This window comes from Aegilops tauschii, chromosome 1 (assembly GCF_002575655.3).
Source record: "Aegilops tauschii subsp. strangulata cultivar AL8/78 chromosome 1, Aet v6.0, whole genome shotgun sequence".
NCBI classification, from domain to species: Eukaryota; Viridiplantae; Streptophyta; class Magnoliopsida; order Poales; family Poaceae; genus Aegilops; species Aegilops tauschii.
The window spans coordinates 388,487,476-388,509,607 of NC_053035.3; the positions used below are offsets into that span (position 1 = coordinate 388,487,476).

Genomic DNA, 22,132 nt, shown 5'->3' on the forward strand with positions numbered 1-22,132 from the left:
CACACATCCGACGGAAGTGTTTTGCCAACCTCTGAAGGAAGGTTATGATCTTACCGAGAACCTGGGTGTTCCATAAAGATTTCCAACTGTACTCTTTTGCCGTGCCATTAGAAATAGCTCCTCTCTGACCCAACAAATTGTCCCTGCAATTTCTCATACTAACCAACATGCGGTATGCTGATCTAACGGAAAAATCTCTTTTTTCTTTTGAATTTGCCATGCCCGGAAATCTGTCAATGGAATTGTGCAAATTTTGTTTTCAAGATCTGCAAAAAAAGGAGCGCCCAGCCCCCACATGGGCCGGTCCAAAATGCGCGGGGTGGCGCAGGGGGTTCACGATTGGTGGCTATTCGCCGCCCTACGCGTCAAATAGGGGCTCACAAGCGAGACATATCCCACCTTTTTTTTGACTGGTAGACATATCCCGCCACCGTGTGTGCTCCGGTCCATAAAAGGTCTGGGCCGTGTCGCTCCATGCCAGCCCAACTCATACCATGGGCTTTCGAAAGAAAAAGGAATCGGAGCCAGCCTGCTTCTTGTTCTAACCGTCCGTCTCTCTCCCGTCAAAAAAAAAAACCGTCCGTCTCTATCTCCTCCTCCCCTCCGGCAACCGGCCGGAGCCGTTCTCCGCTCCAGAAAAGGACAGGGACCGGAGCCGTTTTCCCAGTGGCGGAATCAGAACTCGTCAACTCGCCGTCCGGGCGAACTGGGACCGCAGACCCGTCCGGACTCGGCTTAATTTCTTCTCTGGTCGGTAAGGAACCCTAGCTCGCTTGCCTGTTTTTGATCCGTGAGAGGATACACCATCAAATCCATGGTTCTATTAGGTTTGTATATATTTTCTTCAGAGCGCGCGATCGATCTCCTCCCACCCGTAGGGGGGGTCGCCCGTTCGGTACCCGACTGAATCACCATAGTTCTCCCTCGTGCAGTTCTTTTCTCTTTCTTGGTTCATGTATACATATGTCGGGATAAAACAGCATAATTCATAATCAGTGCAGGATTTATACCGTTATAGGAAAATTTAATTGGAAAATCAGAACTGCTGTGATTAAACTTATTTTGAATGGGGCTGTTTGTGTCCGATTAATTTGCTGCAAGCCCAGGCAATAAAGATGGGTTGCCTTAACGGAGGGACTGCGACAGTAGGATGTATCACGCCAAGATCATAATGCTCTCAGACAATCCTCCTGGTCATTAAAAAATAAGCTTATGCCGGATGAACTCTCGTGCGCGATACACCATACTAGGATTCATTCTGTGGAAGAGGTTATGGGTTAGGAAATGTTTCAGACAGAATAAGGTGCTGGAGTGAAGAAGCTACAAAAGCACCTTTAGAAAAAGGACCGAGAACTACATTACAATTGCAATCTATAATGAAGATTTGGAAACAAAATTCAGAGGGTTAAAAAGGACTGTGTTATGGGCTCCTTTCCTTGTGACTGATGTCCGACTGTGATCCCTTCTTATTATGCAGGCATGGGGCTGTGGTCATTTCTTGAGGGTGTCCTGCTTATTGCTAATGCTTTGGCAATATTGAATGAAGACCGTTTTCTTAATCCCAGAGGATGGAGCTTCGCTGACGCTAGAGGCATGCATGGAGCAAACACTTTCAAAGGACAGATGATTGGCCTCATATACGCGGCTCAATACATGAGATTTCCATTGATCCTTCTTGATGGAATCACTATACTTGTGAAGTTCGTTACATTCTGACAGTGGGAAGTGGTATGCTATACAGTTCTTCCATTTGCTTCCTTGAAGATTGAGATATTTGGCTTTATGCAAATTTTCTCGTGCTTCACCCCTTCTTCCAATACTCTTTTGTTGATGGTTGTATAGCTGTGCCTTTTATATGCACACTGTTGACATGTGCAGTTGTGCTCAGCTAGTAATTTATTGGTTGTCCGCAACACACTAGACGGTAGGTGCCTAACTGTGATCTTTCATTGTTCTTTTGTATGTACATGATGTATTTGCATTTGTCCATTGTAATTTTTTCTTGTTATTCCTGATAAATTTTTGCATGATGGGATTTTTATTATCAAGCAAATGGAACACTCATGTTTCCATTTTCATAGAAGTATCAGAGAAGTTCTTATGTGTATGATTTAGAGTGCCTCTCATAAACCAGACACTGTATAGTATTATATGGTTGGGTGTCACCACTTCTATGATAGAGTATATTTCATTAGTTATTATTGGGTTTTTTATCATATGTGTTCAATGTCAAACGTGGGTTTCATTTATTGGACGTTGGAGTGATTGCTCTGAATAAAGGTTATGGCCATTCCTATTGTGTAGAATTTCTGAAGATACACGAGCTTAGAAGCCATTGATGGAATATACATTTAGAAGAGGAAATTTAGTTATATTTAATTAAAAAATATAATCCCTTGAAATTTGAATGTTTTTTTCTCAAACTATAAACTTGAATGTCATCATCAAAGACGGAAGCAACATTTGGATAAATTCTTGCATGTGCTCATGACGGAGTATAGAACCATGATTTTGTAATTTTTTTAAACTAAAAATACAAATAAAATGATAAATTATGATACACAATTGCTACTAGTCGTCATATTTACTGTACCATAAATATACATAAAATTTTCCAAAATCTCCATGCAAAAAATGAAAATCTTCTATTTTTAGTATGAATCTATTTTTCCTAAGAAGAGGACGATTTGTAATTATTTTAAACTTCCAGCCTTAAATCTGATCAGTTAGCCCAAAAGAACAACAAGCCATTCAGTTCCGACGTAAGCCTGCTAGACTCCAAGGCCCATCACGTGCAGCATTAGGGTTAGGACGCCTCCTTTCCTTTATAACCTCAGACAAAGCCACCGACCGTCATTGCCGGACCATCCGTTCCACAATATAAGATGTTTTTTTTTAGGTAATACAAAACTTTATTACATCATATGAGTATATTGGATGTACTAACATCTTATATCATGAGACTGAGGAATATCATGTAGAGTGCCTCTTAAAAACCAGCCACTGTTGTATTATGGTTGGGTGCGACCACCTCCATGATGGAGTATTTCACTAGTTAATTTATAGATGTATAACTTCACAATTATTGTTATTTTTATCATGTGTGCAGTGTCAAACTTGTGTCAAGATACACGAGCTTAGAAGGCATTGATGGAATATCTATACCACTATATAGTGTATGAATAACTTTGAGTACTGGCTGTTGGATGAAGTTGATCCAACGGTTGAGAGGTGGCAAATCCGAGTGCTATTGGCCATTGGATATTCTCTCCGCCACATTGGATTTTGCCATGTGTACTAATCTAAAATATTCCACACCTGTGCTTATATGCACAAACATGAAAACAAAGACAGTTCTCCTTTGTTCTAACTCTTCCATACTTCAATTCTTCAAGGGTTTTCTATGTTAAAAGAATCACCATTCACGTTTATTCTATCATTTACGTTGTATAATATGCACATAACACATACACTTCTCATTTCTTCTAGACTCTTCTATACTTTAGCTCTCACAAGATTTGCTCTTCTGAAAGAATTGACGTCTATTTTTTACTTGAACTTGTTTTGTTTTGGTTCAAAGCCAATGTAGCATCTTTCCCAAACCCAATTTTCTTTGCAAATGGAGTAATCAATTGTTCTTATATATTTCATTTCATTCATTGGAGCTAATTTTGTGTAGTATATTCTGCACAGTCATCAAATATTAGGTAGTTATAATTTGATTTTGAATGAGATGGGCAATGATATTTAAACCTACATATTAAATTCATTTGTGTATGACTTGAAATGTATATGTTTGTCTGCTATAATGTGGTACATTTACGTGGTCGCACTTCACTCTCGCGTGGCACATGTAACTTACCAGTACTTTTAGAAGAGGAATTTTAGTTATATTTATTTTAAAAAATATATGACCCCTTGAAATTTGAACATCCTCTTTTTTCCTTGAACTATAAACTGTCCGTCATCATCTCTTTAGACGGAAGCAAAAGTTGGATAAATTCTTGGATGTGCTCGTGACAGAGTATACAACAACAGTATGATTTTAAATTTTTTGAAAACTTAGAAAAAAATGATGATAAACTATGGTATGCAGTTGCTGCTAGTCACCAATTTATTGTACTACAATAATTATATATAAAAATTTCAAAATCCTCCTATAGAAAAAAATGAAATTTATATATTTATCACAAATATATATTTCCTTTTTTATGGGAACAAATACTCTATATGTTTCTGAGAAGAGGAAAATTTGTAATTATTTTATAATCTTCCAGTCCTAAATCTGGCCGGTTAGCCCAAGAGAAGAACAACCCATTCTAGTTCCAGCATGTATATAGCCCGCTAAGACTCCCAGGCCCATCACGTCCCGCCACCGCGTGACCGCCTATAGTCCCGGCTATAGCTGGCCAAATGGGCCGGGCCAAACAGGCCAACCCGCGAGCACGCCGGCATGGCCCGCCATGGGCCAGGCACGGCACGGGCTAAACGGGCCGTGCCCGGCACGCGGCACGCCTTGGGCCGTGCCTAGGCCTGGAGCCTGGGCACACGGGCCGGCACAGCACGGCCCGTTTATTTTTTTTATATATTTCAGAATTTTTTATAAATGTATACGTAAAATATAGCCCAATAGGCCTAAAACCAGCCCAACAGGCTGAAAATATGCAGCCCAGCGTGCTAAACGGGCCATCGGGCCGGCCCGTTTACTAATCAGGTCGTGCCTGGGCCAAGGAGCAGCGCCCGTGGGCCGGCACGGCACGGCCCGGCTATTAAACGTGCCACGGGGGGCCGTGCCGGGCCAGGCACGATTAGCACAGGCTGGGCCGTGCCGTGCCGGGCCGGCCCGTTTAGCCAGGTATGGTCCCGGCTCCCCAACGTTTAGGGTTAGGACGCCTCCTTTATATAACCTCAGAGCCACCCTGCCGCCGACATGGCCGAACCGCCGATCCGTTGGCATCAGGTAAGGACCGGATCCGCCGTCGGCGTCGGCGGCATCCGAACCCGGCGAGTTACGCTTCCGCTGCTTCTTCTCCACGCTATGCGCCCGTTTATTTGCCTACTTTTGTTTACTTGCTGCGAGATTCAGATTGCATCTCCCGTATTTGATCTGTTCTCGAGAGCATCCGTGATGTTACATCCACTTAACTCATCCTTGCACTTTGAGTTGCGACAGTGAAGAAAAACATTGGGGAATATGTAGTCTGAGATGCTCTCATGTTCTTCCTTTTGCTTAGATCTGTTTGCCTTTTTCCCCCGTGGATCTGCGTTGCTTCTAGTCGTGGGTCGATGATGTTATTGTTTACTGCGTTATCTTTCTCGAACTTCTCAAGTAATGAGGAAAGCATTGCCTACTGAGATCCAATCACGCTTAAAGATCTGTTTTGTAGGATTAATTCGACAGTTAATCCGTTTTTTATTTCTCTTTGGGCAATATACTAGTAGTTGTTTACTTTTGTTTATTTTGTTATATTTTTTATGTTTCTTTTAATTTTCTGTGCTTCGTCATCTGGTCATTGGGAGGATCAGTCTCTGATCGGTTTCCACTGGACTCGTTCCCTTGAAGCAACATTAACCTGTTGTATCCTGAGCTACATACTGTTGTGCCCTGGGATGTTCCTCTCCAAAGGGCACCGTGGCTCTTACATACATATCCTAATTATAATTATTCTGGCACTCCACTCTGTTTAATTGATTGAATCATTAATTATGGCCCTAGACCCATCAAAGCAAGCAAGCATCTAGTTCAATCTTTGTGACCCAACCTGTTGGCATACAAAATCGTTGATATTCAGTTCTTGCTCTTTGTGATAATGTTTTTTTAGCAATTTGACTATCAAATTGCCTGAGTAAACAAGAACTTTGCTATTGACTGCTGCTCTTAGGTTTCATGTTTTTTTTTTAGTTTCTGATTTGAGTTATTAAGATGGAAGCGAGGATCCTTTCCCCAGCTGATCGACTATGATTATACTGTGCTCAAATGTAATCCTTTATCAGAGGATTCCAAGCCAGAAATCTGATCCATCCACTTGAAAAATATCGCATGTTTTCGTTAGGGTCCTTTGTCTAGTATATTCATTGGTACATTTCAGTTGGAAAGTTCAGTGTCATACTAGTTTGACTAATATTGTGGTATGCATGTGATGAGAAACCATATGCAACTCACGACGGTCGTCTGAGACACTTTGTGTGTAATGGTGCATTCATATGTTCTCTGATGCCTTGTCTATTTCTTCAGTTTGTGTGTGATTTGGGTTCTCCCCTGGCTTCTATTTGTAGGAAGTGCCACATCTTTGTTCTCGTTTGTCTTCACTGGCATTTATTTGCCTTGCCAACCATCCTCCTATATCACCAGGACGCCACCATATTCCGAGTTCTCTTTTTATATATTATCAGTTGAAATTCGTTTAGACTGAAATAATCTTGTAGAGTACAAGAGGAACATAGTTAACAGATCTTTGTTGTAGTTATGAGGATGATGATTTCAAATTTGTCGCCCCAGTCTTAGGGTCCACTTAGGTGGATCTGTGCTGATGGACATATTACTAAATCTGACTCGGCAAATCTAAGTTTGAACAGTTAGTTTTTTCTTTTACTTAATTTCCTCATGATGGCAGTGACGATATGCAAATATTCAAGCTCAACAGACCAAATCACAGGTTTTCTCTCAGGAGTTGATTTGTATGCCGATTAACCCGCTGAACCGAGCCATCTGTATCCTTTATGTTCAATGTGCTGTTCATTGTTTGTTTCCTTTGGAGAGTGTAGTTGCCATGAGGATAAAAAGCTCCCTCTTCTGAAAGCATTGACGACATTGCTGGCAGAATCGAACCAATTAAACATTGCCACCACTGAGCAACTACATCTTCACTGGCCATTAATTTTGCCTTTCAATTAAGACATTCTTTTTGCATTGTGAGGAGGTATTGATGCATAATCCAACACTTGATCCAAGGGGTGACATGAGCTGCCTGTGTGATGTCAACTTTGCAAGTGAATCCGGAGATCAGTTTTTTATTATTTATTGTCTTCTTGATTTTTCAGTGTCGAAACCCTAATCAATCTTAGGGCACCTTCTGACACAGTGCCTATTTTGATGATACGCTATGTTTTCTTACCATCTTAGTTTGGTGGTATTGGCTGGTGAGCTGTGTTTTCTTTTACACTAGTGACGTATAATTTAATTAAAGCCCATGATGATTAGCTTTATGTTGGAATTACCGTCTGATCCGAATGATGATATTTTTGCGGCTTTCTGAGGCATAAACCAAGAGCTTAAGATATTATTTATTTAATAATATTGTTAATTTTGTTCAACTTAAATTATCCCAGTGAAAATTCTTAGACCAGGAATGCCGTATGACACTGTAAACAACAGCTGTTACTCACCACTGCACATGTCTTCCTTTGGCTATAACCTTTGTGGTTTGGTCAGGGCTGGATGTCCATTTGTACCTGGTTTGGTTCATCTGTGTGCTTGATTTTAAATCGGTCTCATATTGTTTCATATTGTTTGCTCTGTTTTTTGTGTGTTGATAGCAACCTGAGTCTGTATTTTGGTTGGTATACACTCTCCAGAGCTGGTTATTGTGGTTGATATATTTTTGTAGTGGCTGGTTGGTATACACTCACCAGAGCTGGTTATTGTGGTTGATATAGTTTTGTAACAAGTTCTAGTCAATATGATTTGATCAGTTTTGGGGATATGGTGATGATGATAAATTTAAGGCTTGTTTCTCAAAACATTCGCAGATGCCGCCTAAGAGCTTTCGCCCAGCCAGGCTTGAGAGCTAATGCTGCTAATTCCTTCCTTGGATGTCTGAGCCTTATTAATATCCTCATACTTTGTTATCTTTAATTTGATGTTCTCATCTTGTTATAGGGGGAGCACTGTTTCAATGTTTGGCTGCTGTTCTTTCATCCGAGTTTACATCGCTCTTGAGATGTATTCAGGTGGCGCTTGGAGCACAAATCCGTCCAGATGGATCTTGGGTTACGCTCGCCCCCAAATTCAAGTTTAATCTCTGTTTCTGTTTTTGTTGCATTATGTTCTGTAATTATAGCTTTTGTGGGACTGCTGATTGGTGAATTGAGCCTTTTTCGGTGCAGTGATTATAAAACATTCACTGACGGGAAATCCCTGAGAACGACAATACACCCATAGAATCTGCGTTTGGAGATTGAACTATATTTCTGGTTTCATTTTTGATGGAAACTTGCTTTTTCATTTACAGTTAAAACTCAGCTTAGATGCCTACCACATTTCAGGTAGAAACTCTGTAGCACCGTTCAGTTTTGTGGACTGTATCACGACCTGAGACAGTACAACTGGAGGATCATTACAAACTCACTGCTAGAGTACTTATCCGTGAGTGACATTGCTCTGTTTTGAAGCATTCATTGTGAAATAGAGATGATGTAATGATATTGTTGCAATTTCTGGTTTAGTGATTCGTTATCTATGATGATAATAAATTTCAGTACTTAAGTTCTTATTTCACAATCAATGTAAGAGCTGGTATTGACTTCGAAGTACTATCTCAGATTTTTATGCAGACAAATATAGAATGTACATCACCGTTCACCATAACTGAGATTGTATATGAATATTCTCAATTCAAGAGCTGATCATTTATGCTTGTCAAATTGTGAGTACAGTACTCTTGTCAAGTTGTGTACTGAGCTTGCCCCTGTTCTGAACTTGTATTTAAGTTATCCTTTCTACCAACAGAGCTCCTGTCAATATTTCGGAAACAAATTGTTAACAAAATTTGTGAGCTTATCATTGATGTTGTCAATTGGAAATCATTGTAATATAGTGCAGGTGGCAAAGGAGATCAATTGAACTATCAAACTGAATTTTGAGAGATGTACTGCAGGAGACAAAAGAGATCAACTATACTCGACTGAAGTAAACTATGGCACAAAATAAACACTTAACATTACATCATGGAAATGTTCCAGATGATTGCTTCTTTAGGATCACTCAAGTTAGAGCATTTGATTTCCAAGTACAGAAGTACATCACCATAACCCAGTAAAAACATCATCTTTGATTGGTCCCTGTAAATTAAATGTTGAGCACAGTACTCTTGTCAAGTTGTGTACTGAGCTTGCCCCTGTTCTGAACTTGTATTTAAGTATTCCTTTCTACCAACAGAGCTCCTGTCAATATTTCGGAAACAAATTGTTAACAAAATTTGAGACTGATGCTGTCCATTTGTGAGCATATCTGTCAATTGGAAATCATTGTAATACAGTGCAGGTGGCAAAGGAGGCAAAAGAGATTAAATAAATTAACTGAAGCGAACTGGTCCATAACACTAAATTAAAAATCATTGTAGTCAGACAAAGGAGATCAACTAAAGTTGACTGAAGTGAACTATGGCCCAAAATAAACACTTAACATTACATAATGGAAATGATCCAGATGTTTGCTTCTTTAGGATCACTCAAGTTAGAGCATTTGACTTCCAAGTACAGAAGTACATCACCATAACCTAGTAAAAACATCATCTGTGATTGGTCCCTGTAAATTAAGTAAAAAAGTAAGATTTTTTCACATTAGCATATCCTGATTTCTAAAGAAACTATGAGTGAGGAATATTACCATGAACAGCTAAGATTGGCGATGTAATCTTCACACGACTTCCCTTTGTCCCTAGAAACACTGTCATCTACTATGATATGTACTTGTGCAAGGGACATTTAATGTACAAGGGACACATGTAAAGGAACAAGCAATGAATAGTTGTTCTTAGGGACATGAAACAATCCATGTAATCTTTTGCTAAAAAATGGGAAACTCATGCGAGAGAAAATAAGCATGCAAGCAATAGTACTTGGACAACTGAGATCTATTTGATCTCTCATGAGAAATAACAAATTTGGTGTTGTATCACTTATATATTGGAACCATGGCGTACTATGCTTGCCTCTTATATATTGAAGAGCACAGCGTAGAATGTATGTGAACTGTATTGGAATGGCTTAACATGGTGTTTCTATATTTTCTGCTTAGTTCGTCTGGACATTTGAAAGCATGCACACATCCTATCTTATGAACAAGAGTCGCCTCCTCTCATTGAACGCACATCACTGAAAGGGCTGAAATAAATCCAAACTCGTGGTTTAGTTCCACCATAGCGAACCTAACCATTTGAGCTAAGTTTAGTTCGCTCCTCCAGAAACCTGCTAGTTGCTGACATCTCCCTCCCATCCTATGTAAATGGTCCACATACACTTTATAATTCATAAATGAAGTGCATACTTTTTTGAGATTCATAAATGAATCGATCTGCATAACTTTTTCTGAGATTCAAGTTTGATACGAATACTAGTATTTTAATCTTATGTGTCACCAAATTAATTCATGTTCAGAAGTAGTTTTCATCGTACGTGCCTTTTTTACTTTTCGCATATATAGGCGGTCAAACTTCATAAAGTTTGACCATATTTTTATATTAAAAATATTAACATTTACAATATTAAATATATGCAATATGAAAACTAAATTCATGGTGCATCTAATGTTGATATTTTTTCCAATAAAGTTGATCAATTTTATGAGGTTTGACTTCATAGACAAAGGACCAGCACCAGAGGGAGTACCATATACATTATGCGGACCATAAGTCAGTTTGCTAGAAAGAGAAATCATCTACAACCGGACCTCATAATGGAAATGGCCGTCGTTACCCATTGGGAAATTGGTCCGGCCGTAATTTAAGGTGGATGCTCAGATCAACCCAAGAGCCAAGACTGCTTTTGTTTTAAAGTTACAAATATGTTACCTTATGATACAAACAATTCATGGTAGAAATAGAAATGGAGCTGCCTATTTTTTGAACAAATAAATTGAAATAATGTTGTTGTAAATACTCTTCGTTTTTGTGCACTATTACCATGTTGTCCAATGAGGCATGAACTCATTATTGGACCATTGGGTCGGCTCCATGTCCCTAAACAGAAGAGGGGCCAGCATGGACCAGGTTCGGACAAAAGAACTGGACCCCACAAACTCATTATTGCCATTGGTCGCAAAATCGCCATCCAACCCAACCCCACCTATCTTGTCTCTATATGCATTGCATCATGGATCGAACCCTTGCCATTTTTGCCACTCCACCCCGCTTCCAATCCACTTTGCCCAGCTCCTCTTTGGTGATCTTCGGTCATTTTCGACATTGCAGGCAGCGAATTTAAGTACGTCAACTTGGATCTGACTGGCTTTCCGTCGGTTCCAAGAGGATACTCAACCACATGGCTTCGCTCGCGTGTTAGCGCCAGTGGGGCTTACATTCAATGGCGGTGATGCGCCCGTCGATGGCTTGAGGTGTGTGTCTGCTTCGGACCCAGAGCCAGCAGTGTCCGAGGAACCCGTGTGTTGGGTCCTTTCCCCATGGTGTTAGGCTTCGAGTTTGGGGCCAAACGTGCCCATGGTGAGAGGGCAAGGCGCGTCGTGTTGCAGAACGTGAGTCGCACCGTGCCACTTCAGACAAGGCCACGAAGGATATCCATGCTTGTAACCTAGCGAGCGATAAGCTCAGGCGGCACGTTCGTTCACGGTGGAGCAAACCCGTATTGTCCATGCCCTCGCTGGCCCTGCCCCCCAAAGAGGAAGAGAAGAACGGTGTTGCATTCGACACCTCCAGGCGCAAAACAGACCCGCCTTGGTCACTATGTCATCTTCAAGCGCTACAATCTCTATAAACCGGACAAGTGCAAGGGCGGCAATGGATGAAGTTTCTCCATAGCTCGTAGAGCATGCCTAATTTTGATAGTCAAGTGACATGTATGATGAACTACCCTATGCTATTTCCTGTATGACCACGCTATGCTCTATACGAATTATAAAGTAAATTGTTTGCTCTACATTGCATGAGATTATATGGATTTGAAGGGCATATGAGGGGACAGATAATAATCTATCTTACAGCCCGAATGAATGATACAAAAAGATAGGAAACCAAATAAAACCCCCCAGATGTTTATGCCAGTAGTTTACTTGATTTCCCATTAGACAAGTTCAGGAATTCAAAGCCTATAAGCAAAAGGTGAAACGCTCAGCTACAGCTCGACTAGAGAGCAGATCCAGAACTTCTTCCCACTTTTTTAAAAGAAAACAAAGAACTCCTTCCCCCTGCAAACAGTTACTCAGCCTTGGTGTTGAGAGACATCTTGCATGGCATCATAAGCTTTCCTGCATATTCAAAAGAGGACCATCAGAGACCTGCTTCAGTCACTTGTAGTAACACTTAGGAGCAAAAGCACAACAAGAACTTAATAAATACTAATATAAGTATGTTTGGTTCCTCACAATGCATAATGCAACCAATGATGGGTTTGCCACAAACAACAAAAAAGAGGCAGATGGGATACCGTAATGCATCCTCAATCTCAGTGTTAGCTGGGTCCAACTTGAGTCCATCCAGGAAATGTTCGCAAGCACCCTTGTAATCCTGATGATAAAACACAAGTTAATAGCCAAAAACAATTCACACACAAACTCATATAGAGGAAAAAACATCTGACGGTATCTTTTTTTTAGACGGTATCTTCTATGTAACCTTCAGTAACATCAGAGCCGCGCCTTGCCGGTAACAGGCTGTTGGCCAATCAGGCCGCATTTTCCTGCATTCGTTAGCATCTATCAAAGCCTTGTCTCCGTCACCCATGCGGAGCGAGCAAAGGCTCCTGTTTGAGTACATGGTCGCATCATCTGGATCAAGCATCATTGCCTACAAGCAACGAGGAAAATATTTGGAATTTGTGGGCACTGACAATGAGATAGAAAAACTACCACATGACTCAAAAGAGACTCGACATAGTAGATTAATACTGAATGAGTAAGGCTGGAAAACAAAGCCAATTAATCCGACTCACAGTTAACAAATATAGCACAATGTTGACGATATACCACACGTGAATTAAAGTGGCAATGCATAAATTATGTTTCCACTATGTCCTCCTACAAGTGGCTTTCATGACGCTTTTTATCACTTCATTCATTATCCACTATGCCCTAACCAGATCCAGAAGCCAGTAACTGCTAAAATATTACAGTTATACTTAATTTATTCTCAAACAAATGCATCATCATCAGATTAACACACTACTAATCTACCCTCTTCATGTTTATGACAAGCTGGAAGCTCAAGATGTCTTAATTCTCCCATGATTTGTAACAAAACCAGCTCCGGCAATAATAGGCTGCAGACCTGTGGCACCGTGGGTAGGAACCTTTGCTGCCCCGTTCTTTGATAGAAGCCCCCCAGCTCGATGTGAAATTTTTGGTATTTGAATAAGTTTTGACCAAAAGAATATTTTAGATCAATGTATTCGTATTAAAGAATAATGTAAAACCAAATCATAATGAAATCAGAAGCCTTGCCCGCTGAATCTCCCTGCGCCCGTGACGTCCACCCCACCCCCCGTGACCCGGGCGAAACCCTAGCTGCCGAGCCAACCACCCCCTCTCCAACCCTCTCTCCCCTCGCCGCCACTGGCTGGCAGGCGCCGCCGGGCAGAGTCTGCGCGGCGGCGGGACGCTTCGTTACTTCCCTCTCACGAGGCTGGGGTGGCGCGGGGCCGCTAGGCCAAGGAGAGGTGTGGGGCGGCGCGGCGAGCTGGCGTCGGTTGGCGTGGCGTGCGCGGCCGGTTGTGGCGCTGTGTGTGTGTTGGTGGGCGCTGCAGGTTAAGGGCGCGTCAACGTATTGCCGCAGCCCGACCCAGGGCGGCGTGTGCGCGTGGTGCTCATGCGTCATTCTCGACTCGGAACTGCTGCATACTGGGTGGGGGATGCGCGCTTGCGGCCCCTACGGTGCGCCGGTGGCCGGATCTTGTCCTCAGGGCCAAGTCTACCGCTGCTCCGCCAGAGGCGGCGCGCCCTTGCACGCAGAAGGTTGGACGACACGTGCGTGGTGTCTGGATGCTGGGGTGGCGACCCCAAGGGATCTCAATGGGGTTGCGCCATCACGGCTGCAAGGGCAGCGTGGGGGTCGGTCGTGGACACCGGTGGCGGCGGATCTGGGGTTCTCCCTGCACAGATCCGTTGGCTGCGGGTGGTGGTGGCTCGGACTCCGCCGGCGGCCCGGACGACGGTAGTTTGCTCCACCTGCATGGTTGGGGAAGGTCAGAGATCGCGGTGGAGGTGGTGGCGTCCCGTGGGCGCGCGGTGGAGGTGGTGCTGTTGTGGCGGGTCTGATCCAGGAAGGGATGTGCCCTGTTCTTGCGTGTGTATGCGGTGCTACGAGATATGCTCTCCTCCCACTGCGGTAGTCAGCTCGTTTCGAGAAATCCCCGGTGGACTTGGGGATTCGTGGTCTAGGGTTGGGAGAAATCCTTGCTTCGCGATGTCCAAGGCTGACAACGGCAACACCCGCGGGCGCCGTTCCCTCCATGGAGGCGTTGTCTTGGCCCTGATCCGAATCTCTCCCCCGTGCTCGGGGGAAACCCTTGGTCCGGCCTCCGGACCAAGCGATGGCTGCGCCATGGCGTCGTTTCCCTTCTTGGAGGCATCGCTTGTTGCTCGAGGGGACCCGTCTGTGTGGCTCGAGTCGGTATCGGCAATTGCTCTGGTGTGAGTCACCGAGGCGCAATGTACATCATCGCCGCCACTCTCTCGACGACGCCTTCTCCATGTCTACCCGGGCCCTGCCATCCACCTACCGACTTCTTCTTGGCGCAAATGGGTGGGGGTATGTTGGTTTGTGTCATCCTCGGGTCTTGGTCGTGTTGTAGAGGTCTTTGGCGTTGGTTGTGACGCGGCTTGGTAGCTCTGTGATTTGCCTCATTGCCATTGTCTTGGGCTTGATCTAGGTGATGCATATTTCATAGTTCGCGTGGGGTGTGTGGCTGCTAATCCTGGTTGTAATGGCCGAAAGTCATTGTACCCGGCTTCTTTGCCACTTCTTCTCTAATGCAATGATACACATGCTTGTACGTATTCTAGAAAGAAGCCTTGCCCGCTTCAGGTTGAAAGTTCGACAAGAAAAAAGGTGATACACAATCCATTTATAACATATGGACTAAATGAAATGTTAGAAAGGGACAATGTAAGAAGTATATGATGCTTTAATATTACCACACTGTAGGATCCTGCTGCAGAAAAATAATCCTTCTTCTTGAAAGAGTTGTTCGCAAGTTTCTTAAACCCTGCCGCTCTAGTTTTGCTTTTAGACACAGGCTCATCCTGGATCATCACGATATCGAAGTTAATGAAAGACTTCAGATGCACAAAACTGTACAAGTTCTAAAATACTTCGAATTATGATGTAAATATTTGGAATCGCATCTCATTACATAAAAATCCTTTTGCTCATATATCTAGTGACTGCATATTTGTGAGTACCTCCAAGCATCCCTGCTGTGTTGGTACCAAAGAATTTATCGCCTAAATTGTCAACTAAATTCACACAAATTTGTGATATCATGCTATGGTAACTACAAATATGAACATGCATGCTACATAAATCTACATACATACAACATCGCCAGTCTCCACCGGCCTTACCTGCCAATGTGAAAGTCACATTTTCATTGTTAATAACTGGACTGATTTCCTCCATTTAAACTTCCCACGCACATTGTATGATACCATGTACCATCTGCTATCTTATACATAATCTTGTTAGAATTCCTTGTAACTACTTCCACAGAATCGGGGATTGCCGATTGCAGTGGTATTATTTAATATTTATTTATTTCAACTAACCGAACTTGCCTTGTAGTTAAGCCAGAATGTCCCTGAAATATTTATGAAGGCAACCGTGCAAATAAATTTCAAATGGCACGATTTTTACACTGTAAGTTTCACAACTGTGATGATTAGGTAGTGGCCCTTACACCCATGTTTGGCAAAATCCCATTACAACCATAAAGCATGGTAACTTCTGTCTATGTCAGTTATCTGGTAGCATGAACGAAATATTAACGTGAGCCATAATCACGTGAATAATATTCATCCAGTCCTGAGCCCTTGTCTCTAGAAAGATTGCAATAGGAAATTGTCTACTTAGTACTTAAACTTTTTAATTGTCGCCTGTCACTATATTTCTTATTTGTCTGCGCTGTTTTTGGCTTGTAAGAAACTGTGTAGTAAGATTTAGGCTGCATCATCATTGATGCAAAGCCCGGGGGTAATGAACACTTCCCTTTTCTCCAAAAAGAAAATTGCATTATCTTCCTCTTTTTGCCAATGCATGGCATGCCTTGCTTCTTCTGTTCACGTGGGAGGAAGTTGTGTGCTATGGTTAATCCGACAAGCCCAGGCTTTAATTTCAACTGTGCCATCCCAGTATCAAAGCGACTTGGAATTTTGGTTTCCTATTTTTGGCAGGAATTATTCGAATATGCCATGCAAGTACCGGAGCCTTACGCAGTACCCGATACATACCTAGAGACTGTTTGGATGACGCCCCACCACGCCCTGCCAATCCATGGGCAAGCCAAAATTTTGGCGTAGCTTTCAGCCGCCCATGACCCTGCCAACTTTGGCGAAAAAATGAACTGGAGAAGCCCCCCATAGCCAGGACGAGCCAATTATTTGGTGGCCATTCAAAGGAGCGTCAGCACTTGGTCAACTACCAATTTTTTGGAGTAAATTGCAAAAAACCATCATAATTGGGACCCTAACTCATAAAACCGCCATTATTCGATTTTTTTTTCAAAAAACCACCAACATTGTGGTGACAGTTTTCAGAAAACGCTGATAGCAGGATTATAGCGGTTTAACTCATAAACCTGCGCCTCGGGCCCGTTGTCAGGTGCCAAGTGTCCCGGGGCCGAGACGGCGCTACCGGTCAACCCCGTCTCCCCTGACCTTTTCTCTACACGCAGTCGCCAGAGAAGAGGAGCACATCACGCCTCCATTACACGCATGGCCCCGCCGGCTCCAGCAGCCCGACCGCCGGCGGACGAGCATCCCAGCACCGCCGCCTCCAGCCCTCCCCTCAATTTCTCTCGGCTCTCTCCGACGTCTCGTCAGAGTCGGAGGAGACGGGGAGGCGCAGCTCCCCGCGGCCCAGGATCCGCACCACCGTCGCGCCGGATTTTTGCACGCCCAGACCTCCCTAAATCGCCGCCGCCCATCCGGTGGAGCGCTCCAGCACGGCGAGGTGGACCGGCAGCTAGGAGGCAGGCGATGGGACGGCTCCTTTGACCCGGGCCACTCCTGTCCGCGGCTAGGCCGGCGTGGACCCGGCGGTGCAGCTGCACATCGGCGAGGCGCTCTGGACCCCGGCGATGCAGCTCCCTCCAGCTGCTGCCCGCTGCTCCCTCCCGCCCTTATCAACCCTGCTGTTGCTGCTGCTCCTTCCAGAATCATGGAGCCAGGAATTGGCGGAGGCGCAACAAAGAACGGCGGGGCGGCGGCGGCGGCGGAGAAAGAACGGCGGGGCGGCAACAGCTTGCCTCGCCGGCGGCTACTGGCGTTCCGGCGCGGGATCCCCTGCTTCCGGATCAGGGCGGCGGGGGCTGTCGTGTGGATCAGGAGAACGACGACGACTGCGAGTGCGACTAAGATCTACTCGTTGGTTGACCGGGATATTTCCATGTACTGGTAGTTTTTTATCAGAGGAGAAATTCACACTGACATGCGGGCCCATACTATTTTAACGGTCAATCAAACTCCAGTCACATGCCGTTAGTTTTGGTTGCCATGTCATCCCTTACAATGGGACCTATCTGTCAGTTTTAGAGTCAATAAGTGTTTATCTGAACAATCAGTGTTTTTTGAAAACTGTCACCACAATGTTGGTGGTTTTTTGAAAAAAATTCAAATGGTGACGGTTTTCTGAATTAGGGTCCCCAATTATGGTGGTTTTTTGCAATTTACTCCAATTTTTTGGCTTGGCAGCTCTAGGCTCCAATCCAAACAGCCCCCTAGATCTTGGAGGATTGTCGGCAACTAAAGGTCTGAAAGAATAGTGTCTTTTGTTCCCCCTAGAATTCCTAATATGCGTGCAGGGGTTGCAACTTGATAGGGTCAAAGTGTATGCATGTAGAGTTTTAAAACCCAGTGCCTAGCCACCATGTTTGCAATGCTGATTAGAACTCTACATGAATGATTCGCCAAAAAGACATAGTGTCAAAGAGGTAAATCTTACATCATCTGGAAGAACACGGTTGGCAGCAGCGTCCTCCTTAATGCAATTGACGAAGTCAGTTGAAACAAGTTTTTGAGAATGGAGATTCTCCGCAGCATAGGTTAAAGCTCCCTTGGTGTCAGCACCAGCCTATATCACAAAAAAAGATGTTCAGTGTCTGTATCAAGAAAATATGGGGATAAGTCAGTCAGTCCTCAAGATGAAACTGGGTAGCATTTCAAATTTCTGAACTTGAAGGAATGAATAGCCACCATTTCAACTAGATCATTTGGTTGAGTTCACTCTTCACTGTCATCATAATTGGTAACCGATAAAATGGTTAAGAAAGTATCTACTGCAAGTGGGGCAAATTGCAGAGTACTAAAACTGCGGCCAAGTTCACAAAACAAAGGCCAGCATAGAAGTCAAGCGCTCTCAACTTCACCGAGAAAAAAAAAATGTCATTACATAGCAAACGGAATCATCAAAATTAAAAGACTTGAAAAGGCTAAGATGAAGGTGCAATACCCTAATCAGGAGAAGCATACAGTTCCTTGAGTCAGCATCTACAGCTGCAATGAGAGGCGTCTTGCCATTTACCTCTTTATTGCGCTGTTGAGAGACAATTAAGATATCAGCTCCTATGGTCAAAATGATAATCAAGGGATAAAGATAAAAATGGATACATAAATATCACTAAGGTCAAATAGCTTTCAGGGCATTACAAAATACACAAGCATACTGAACTTATTGATCCAACATATTTTATAGCTTACTAGAATTTGGTCAGACCTTGGAATTTTAGATGGCACATAAAAGTGAGCATCAGCACAAGATAGAGAAGACTATATTGTGGCAAATACGCAAAAAATACAAGAAGTTATTTCTAATTATCGTTGTTAACATTCAAGGGACTGGAAGTGACGACATGTGCAGTGGTACATATCTTGTATTCCATACAAAAAAGTAAGCAGGAGAAGAGCTATTACTACAGCAAGGAAATAGATCTTAGATTTGATAGTATATTACTATGAATTTAAATACAAGTGCATGAAGTACGTCGAATCGTTGACACATGTTACGATGGTGTGATTTGAACCAGGGAAAGAAGAAAGAAAACTGTAATCAAGATTTCAAGAGTTACAGTGGCACGATCTCAACAATGTGGAAGATTTGGGGGCTTTGCAATGGCTGCACGTTTGAGAATGAGACTCGAATTGCCAAGAACCGGAAGATTCCATTCTCCATGAGCTTATAAACTTACGTCTGCATTGTGGTCCAGCAAAATCTTCAAAATGCCGTCATGCCCTTGAGTAGCAGCGCAATGAAGTGGTGTCCCACAAAAGGCTACCGGGTCAATATAGGCTCCTTTAGCAAGCAATAGTTTAACAGTTTCACAATCTCCTGAAGATAATGCACAAACTTAATGGATAAGAGGATATGTATTTCTGTCACATTCTCAATCCATCCCCCTGATTTCCATTAATAAAATAACAAGCTGCAAAGACTTAGAAACAAAATGAATCAATGAATTTATTACAGCAGAGCATATGTATTTCTTGGGACATCTTTCTTTTCAAAAGTCTCATGCACCTCACTCTGCCTTGACCATGTGCCATAAATAACGACTTAGTCTGGTCAGGAAGGCATTCATTAAAGCCAATACATTCTGTGGCTAGATAATTTATTACCATATTAAACAAAGGAAAACATATCCTATTAATAAAACAATACTAAACCACACCATAGTACAACTTTAAAATTCAAAGGACAACTTAAGAAAACTTAGGCAGCATACAAATGCAAAACAGAGGCTTGCGTTTCTAGAGATAGACCTGATGCAGTGGCTTCATGTAAAGGGGAAAGCCCATCGTGGCAGCTTTTGTTTGGATTGGCACCATGATCAAGAAGATATTTGGCAATACCCACACCCTTACAAGATATCGCAAAAAACAGAGGTGTTCTACCTGTCAAGCACACAGTAATGTAGCTTATTGATGCAAAACCTTTCAGGGTTTAGCAAAGAAATAAACGCATAACTTTTAACCCCCCACAGAAAAGTATGAAGTAGAATGAAAGATTTTAAAAGACAATATGGCCCAAATGGGAACGAATTTAACTTTATAATTTAGACGTCTCCACAACAGATGATTGCATATATACACCTGCAGCATATGCATATGTCCGAGAAGTAAATAAAACAATCCTGAAGAAATAATAATTTACCCTCGATGGGGCCTACTTACATTGCCATGCTTATGTAGGATATGGCCTGAGATATCATTAACTGTGCATGGTCTATTTCCATAAGAAGCTATATGACCACTTATTGAAAAAAACAGGCACGTCACAGACATATCTTAACGTTAAAGAGATAAAGTCAGAGTGGCAAATATGCAGGGCAGCAGAGATGTTATATGATCAATTATGAGTGAGATAATCATAATTTAGCAAGCTCAAAACATCAAGCACGGCGAAATCATAATTTCGATCTACAGATCAAGCAACTCATACAAACAATAATAATTATTTGGAGGACATGAAAATGGAAACAGAGGTTCCATTCCCGCTTGACCCCACTGCAAATGATAGCACTTTGTGAAATCTGGCAAGCTCATATATACTTCAATAAAAACACGGAGCAAACAAAAATAAAATGACAACAAAATCCTAAATCGACATAGGATTTTGGAGGGACCCTGACCTCCCTTGTCGACGGCGTTCACATCAACCTGCAGTTCCTCGACCAAGTACCTGCACACCTCCAGCCTCCCTCGGTTAGCGGCGACGTGCAGTGCCCCGAGACCCTGTAGCAACCCGGCATCCTCCACCCTCAGCGCCTCCACCGTCTCCTTGAGGCGGCCCCTGCCCATGTCCAGCATCGTCACCAGCCCTGCAGCGGATTGGACGCGAAAAATCAGCACTCAAATCTCCCAACCAAGATCCGAGACGAGGAGATCGAGGGCCACAGCCACGTACTCTTGAAGAGGGGGAGATCTCCGTCGGACGCCGCTTGGAATATCATGTTCAGCACCGGCCCGCCGACTGCGGCACGAGAAGCAGCGTTAGCGTCTGGGGCTGGGGGTTAGCGTTGGGGTCGGGGTCGGGGTCGGGGATAAGACGTGAAGGAGGGGCTCACCGGTGAAGGGAGCGGGCGAGCCCGGCGGCGCCATGGCGTGGATGGAGAGTAGGAGTTGGTAGGGTTTTGGGTGGGGAGAAGAGAGAGAGAAGGCAGCGAGATGAAGACGATCCGCGTGAACGGAGAATCTATGCGGAGATAAAAAATGGGCAACCGTCTGCCGGCTGTCAACCACGACGCCACCGGCTGTTCGACTACCCAGCATTGAATTGTACTGCGAGAGCATCTCCAAGTAGATTTTGGGTCTAACTGATTGCGAGCACAACGCATATCCCGCCCATACATGCCTGGACCTCTGTTCTCTCTCCAAAACATATCCATCCTTATGGACTCTCGTAACTAGCGAACGTTTGTCAGGTAGGATGGCGCATGTGAACATTTTAGGTGTCATTTTTAGTTTTTAGGGGGTGACAGTTTCTTTAGAGTGGCAATTTCTTCAGAAAAATTACTTTTTCACTTGAAAACTGTCGTCATTTGATTTTTCTTCACAATTAAAACTGCCATCAAATGACATTAGTTTGCCACCCCCCTCCCAGCGAACGCCAGCTGGGTAACATTACCGTTTATTATCCTTTGTTAACTTAAAACATTTTATATCTTTTAAGCCAATATTTCAACTTTATTTTTTTATATTTGAACTCCAGGCGGAAAGACCTTTGAAACAAGACCAATCTTCCCGCAAAAAGGAGGAACAAGACCAATCTTGATTATATTTTGCCTAGTTTGATTTTTGTTTCGGTCTGTATTTTGAAACGAGCGAAATAAGTTTTTTAAAATGTGTGAAATCTGTTTTTTTAAAACACACTAATTTCACTCAAATAAAAAACAATTTCATTTATTTTAGAAGCTTATATTGCTTGTTTAAAACACATATTTCACCATTTTGAAACACTGGTTTCATTATTTTCAA

The 22,132-nt window shown here is 43.0% G+C and overlaps 2 protein-coding genes and 9 non-coding genes across 11 annotated transcripts; 10 read left to right on the forward strand and 1 right to left on the reverse strand.

Annotated features, from left to right (window-relative positions):
- Positions 1-532: 532 nt before the first annotated feature.
- On the forward strand, positions 533-2,019 carry LOC109745905 (uncharacterized). Its single transcript, XM_020305017.3, has 2 exons — positions 533-754; positions 1,478-2,019. Exon 2 carries the CDS (start codon positions 1,480-1,482, stop codon positions 1,714-1,716), a length of 237 nt encoding a protein of 78 aa, XP_020160606.1. The 5' UTR covers positions 533-754; positions 1,478-1,479; the 3' UTR covers positions 1,717-2,019.
- A 3,097-nt stretch (positions 2,020-5,116) lies between these two features.
- LOC120973099 (small nucleolar RNA snoR26) lies at positions 5,117-5,212 on the forward strand. The gene has a single exon (XR_005767219.1). It is a non-coding gene; the product is annotated as a small nucleolar RNA snoR26 (small nucleolar RNA).
- A 711-nt stretch (positions 5,213-5,923) lies between these two features.
- Positions 5,924-6,022, forward strand: LOC120972967 (small nucleolar RNA Z103). Its single transcript, XR_005767099.1, has one exon. It is a non-coding gene; the product is annotated as a small nucleolar RNA Z103 (small nucleolar RNA).
- A 109-nt stretch (positions 6,023-6,131) lies between these two features.
- Positions 6,132-6,220, forward strand: LOC120973021 (small nucleolar RNA Z161/Z228). Its single transcript, XR_005767148.1, has one exon. It is a non-coding gene; the product is annotated as a small nucleolar RNA Z161/Z228 (small nucleolar RNA).
- Positions 6,221-6,468: 248 nt separating this feature from the next.
- LOC120973093 (small nucleolar RNA U31b) lies at positions 6,469-6,555 on the forward strand. Its single transcript, XR_005767213.1, has one exon. It is a non-coding gene; the product is annotated as a small nucleolar RNA U31b (small nucleolar RNA).
- A 51-nt stretch (positions 6,556-6,606) lies between these two features.
- Positions 6,607-6,710, forward strand: LOC120973055 (small nucleolar RNA Z107/R87). The gene has a single exon (XR_005767178.1). It is a non-coding gene; the product is annotated as a small nucleolar RNA Z107/R87 (small nucleolar RNA).
- A 50-nt stretch (positions 6,711-6,760) lies between these two features.
- On the forward strand, positions 6,761-6,856 carry LOC120972932 (small nucleolar RNA R30/Z108). Its single transcript, XR_005767065.1, has one exon. It is a non-coding gene; the product is annotated as a small nucleolar RNA R30/Z108 (small nucleolar RNA).
- A 328-nt stretch (positions 6,857-7,184) lies between these two features.
- On the forward strand, positions 7,185-7,264 carry LOC120973065 (small nucleolar RNA snoR77Y). Its single transcript, XR_005767188.1, has one exon. It is a non-coding gene; the product is annotated as a small nucleolar RNA snoR77Y (small nucleolar RNA).
- Positions 7,265-7,322: 58 nt separating this feature from the next.
- On the forward strand, positions 7,323-7,501 carry LOC120973032 (small nucleolar RNA Z112). The gene has a single exon (XR_005767159.1). It is a non-coding gene; the product is annotated as a small nucleolar RNA Z112 (small nucleolar RNA).
- A 202-nt stretch (positions 7,502-7,703) lies between these two features.
- On the forward strand, positions 7,704-7,824 carry LOC120972916 (small nucleolar RNA SNORD14). The gene has a single exon (XR_005767053.1). It is a non-coding gene; the product is annotated as a small nucleolar RNA SNORD14 (small nucleolar RNA).
- A 4,026-nt stretch (positions 7,825-11,850) lies between these two features.
- On the reverse strand, positions 11,851-21,299 carry LOC109745906 (hsp70-Hsp90 organizing protein 3-like). Its single transcript, XM_040387589.3, has 11 exons — positions 21,223-21,299; positions 21,063-21,128; positions 20,788-20,976; positions 19,919-20,050; positions 19,348-19,487; positions 18,612-18,695; positions 18,105-18,233; positions 15,083-15,190; positions 12,567-12,737; positions 12,379-12,458; positions 11,851-12,199 (listed from the first exon to the last, which is right to left on the reverse strand). The coding sequence occupies exons 1-11, from the start codon at positions 21,254-21,256 to the stop codon at positions 12,154-12,156; spliced, it is 1,179 nt and encodes a 392-aa protein (XP_040243523.1). The 5' UTR covers positions 21,257-21,299; the 3' UTR covers positions 11,851-12,153.
- Between the last annotated feature and the right edge of the window lie 833 nt (positions 21,300-22,132).

What these genes read in the sequence shown, in the direction of transcription:
- LOC109745906 (XM_040387589.3), bottom strand. Translation starts at nt 21,256, where the DNA reads ATGGCGCCGCCGGGCTCGCCCGCTCCCTTCACCG. An exon ending in CTCGCCCGCTCCCTTCACCG is followed by an intron (nt 21,129 to 21,222) that starts GTGAGCCCCTCC and finishes CTCGTGCCGCAG; the next exon opens with TCGGCGGGCCGGTGCTGAAC. An exon ending in CGGCTCTGATGTTACTGAAG is followed by an intron (nt 12,459 to 12,566) that starts GTTACATAGAAG and finishes TTTTATCATCAG; the next exon opens with GATTACAAGGGTGCTTGCGA.
- LOC109745905 (XM_020305017.3), top strand. Translation starts at nt 1,480, where the DNA reads ATGGGGCTGTGGTCATTTCTTGAGGGTGTCCTGCTTATTGCTAATGCT.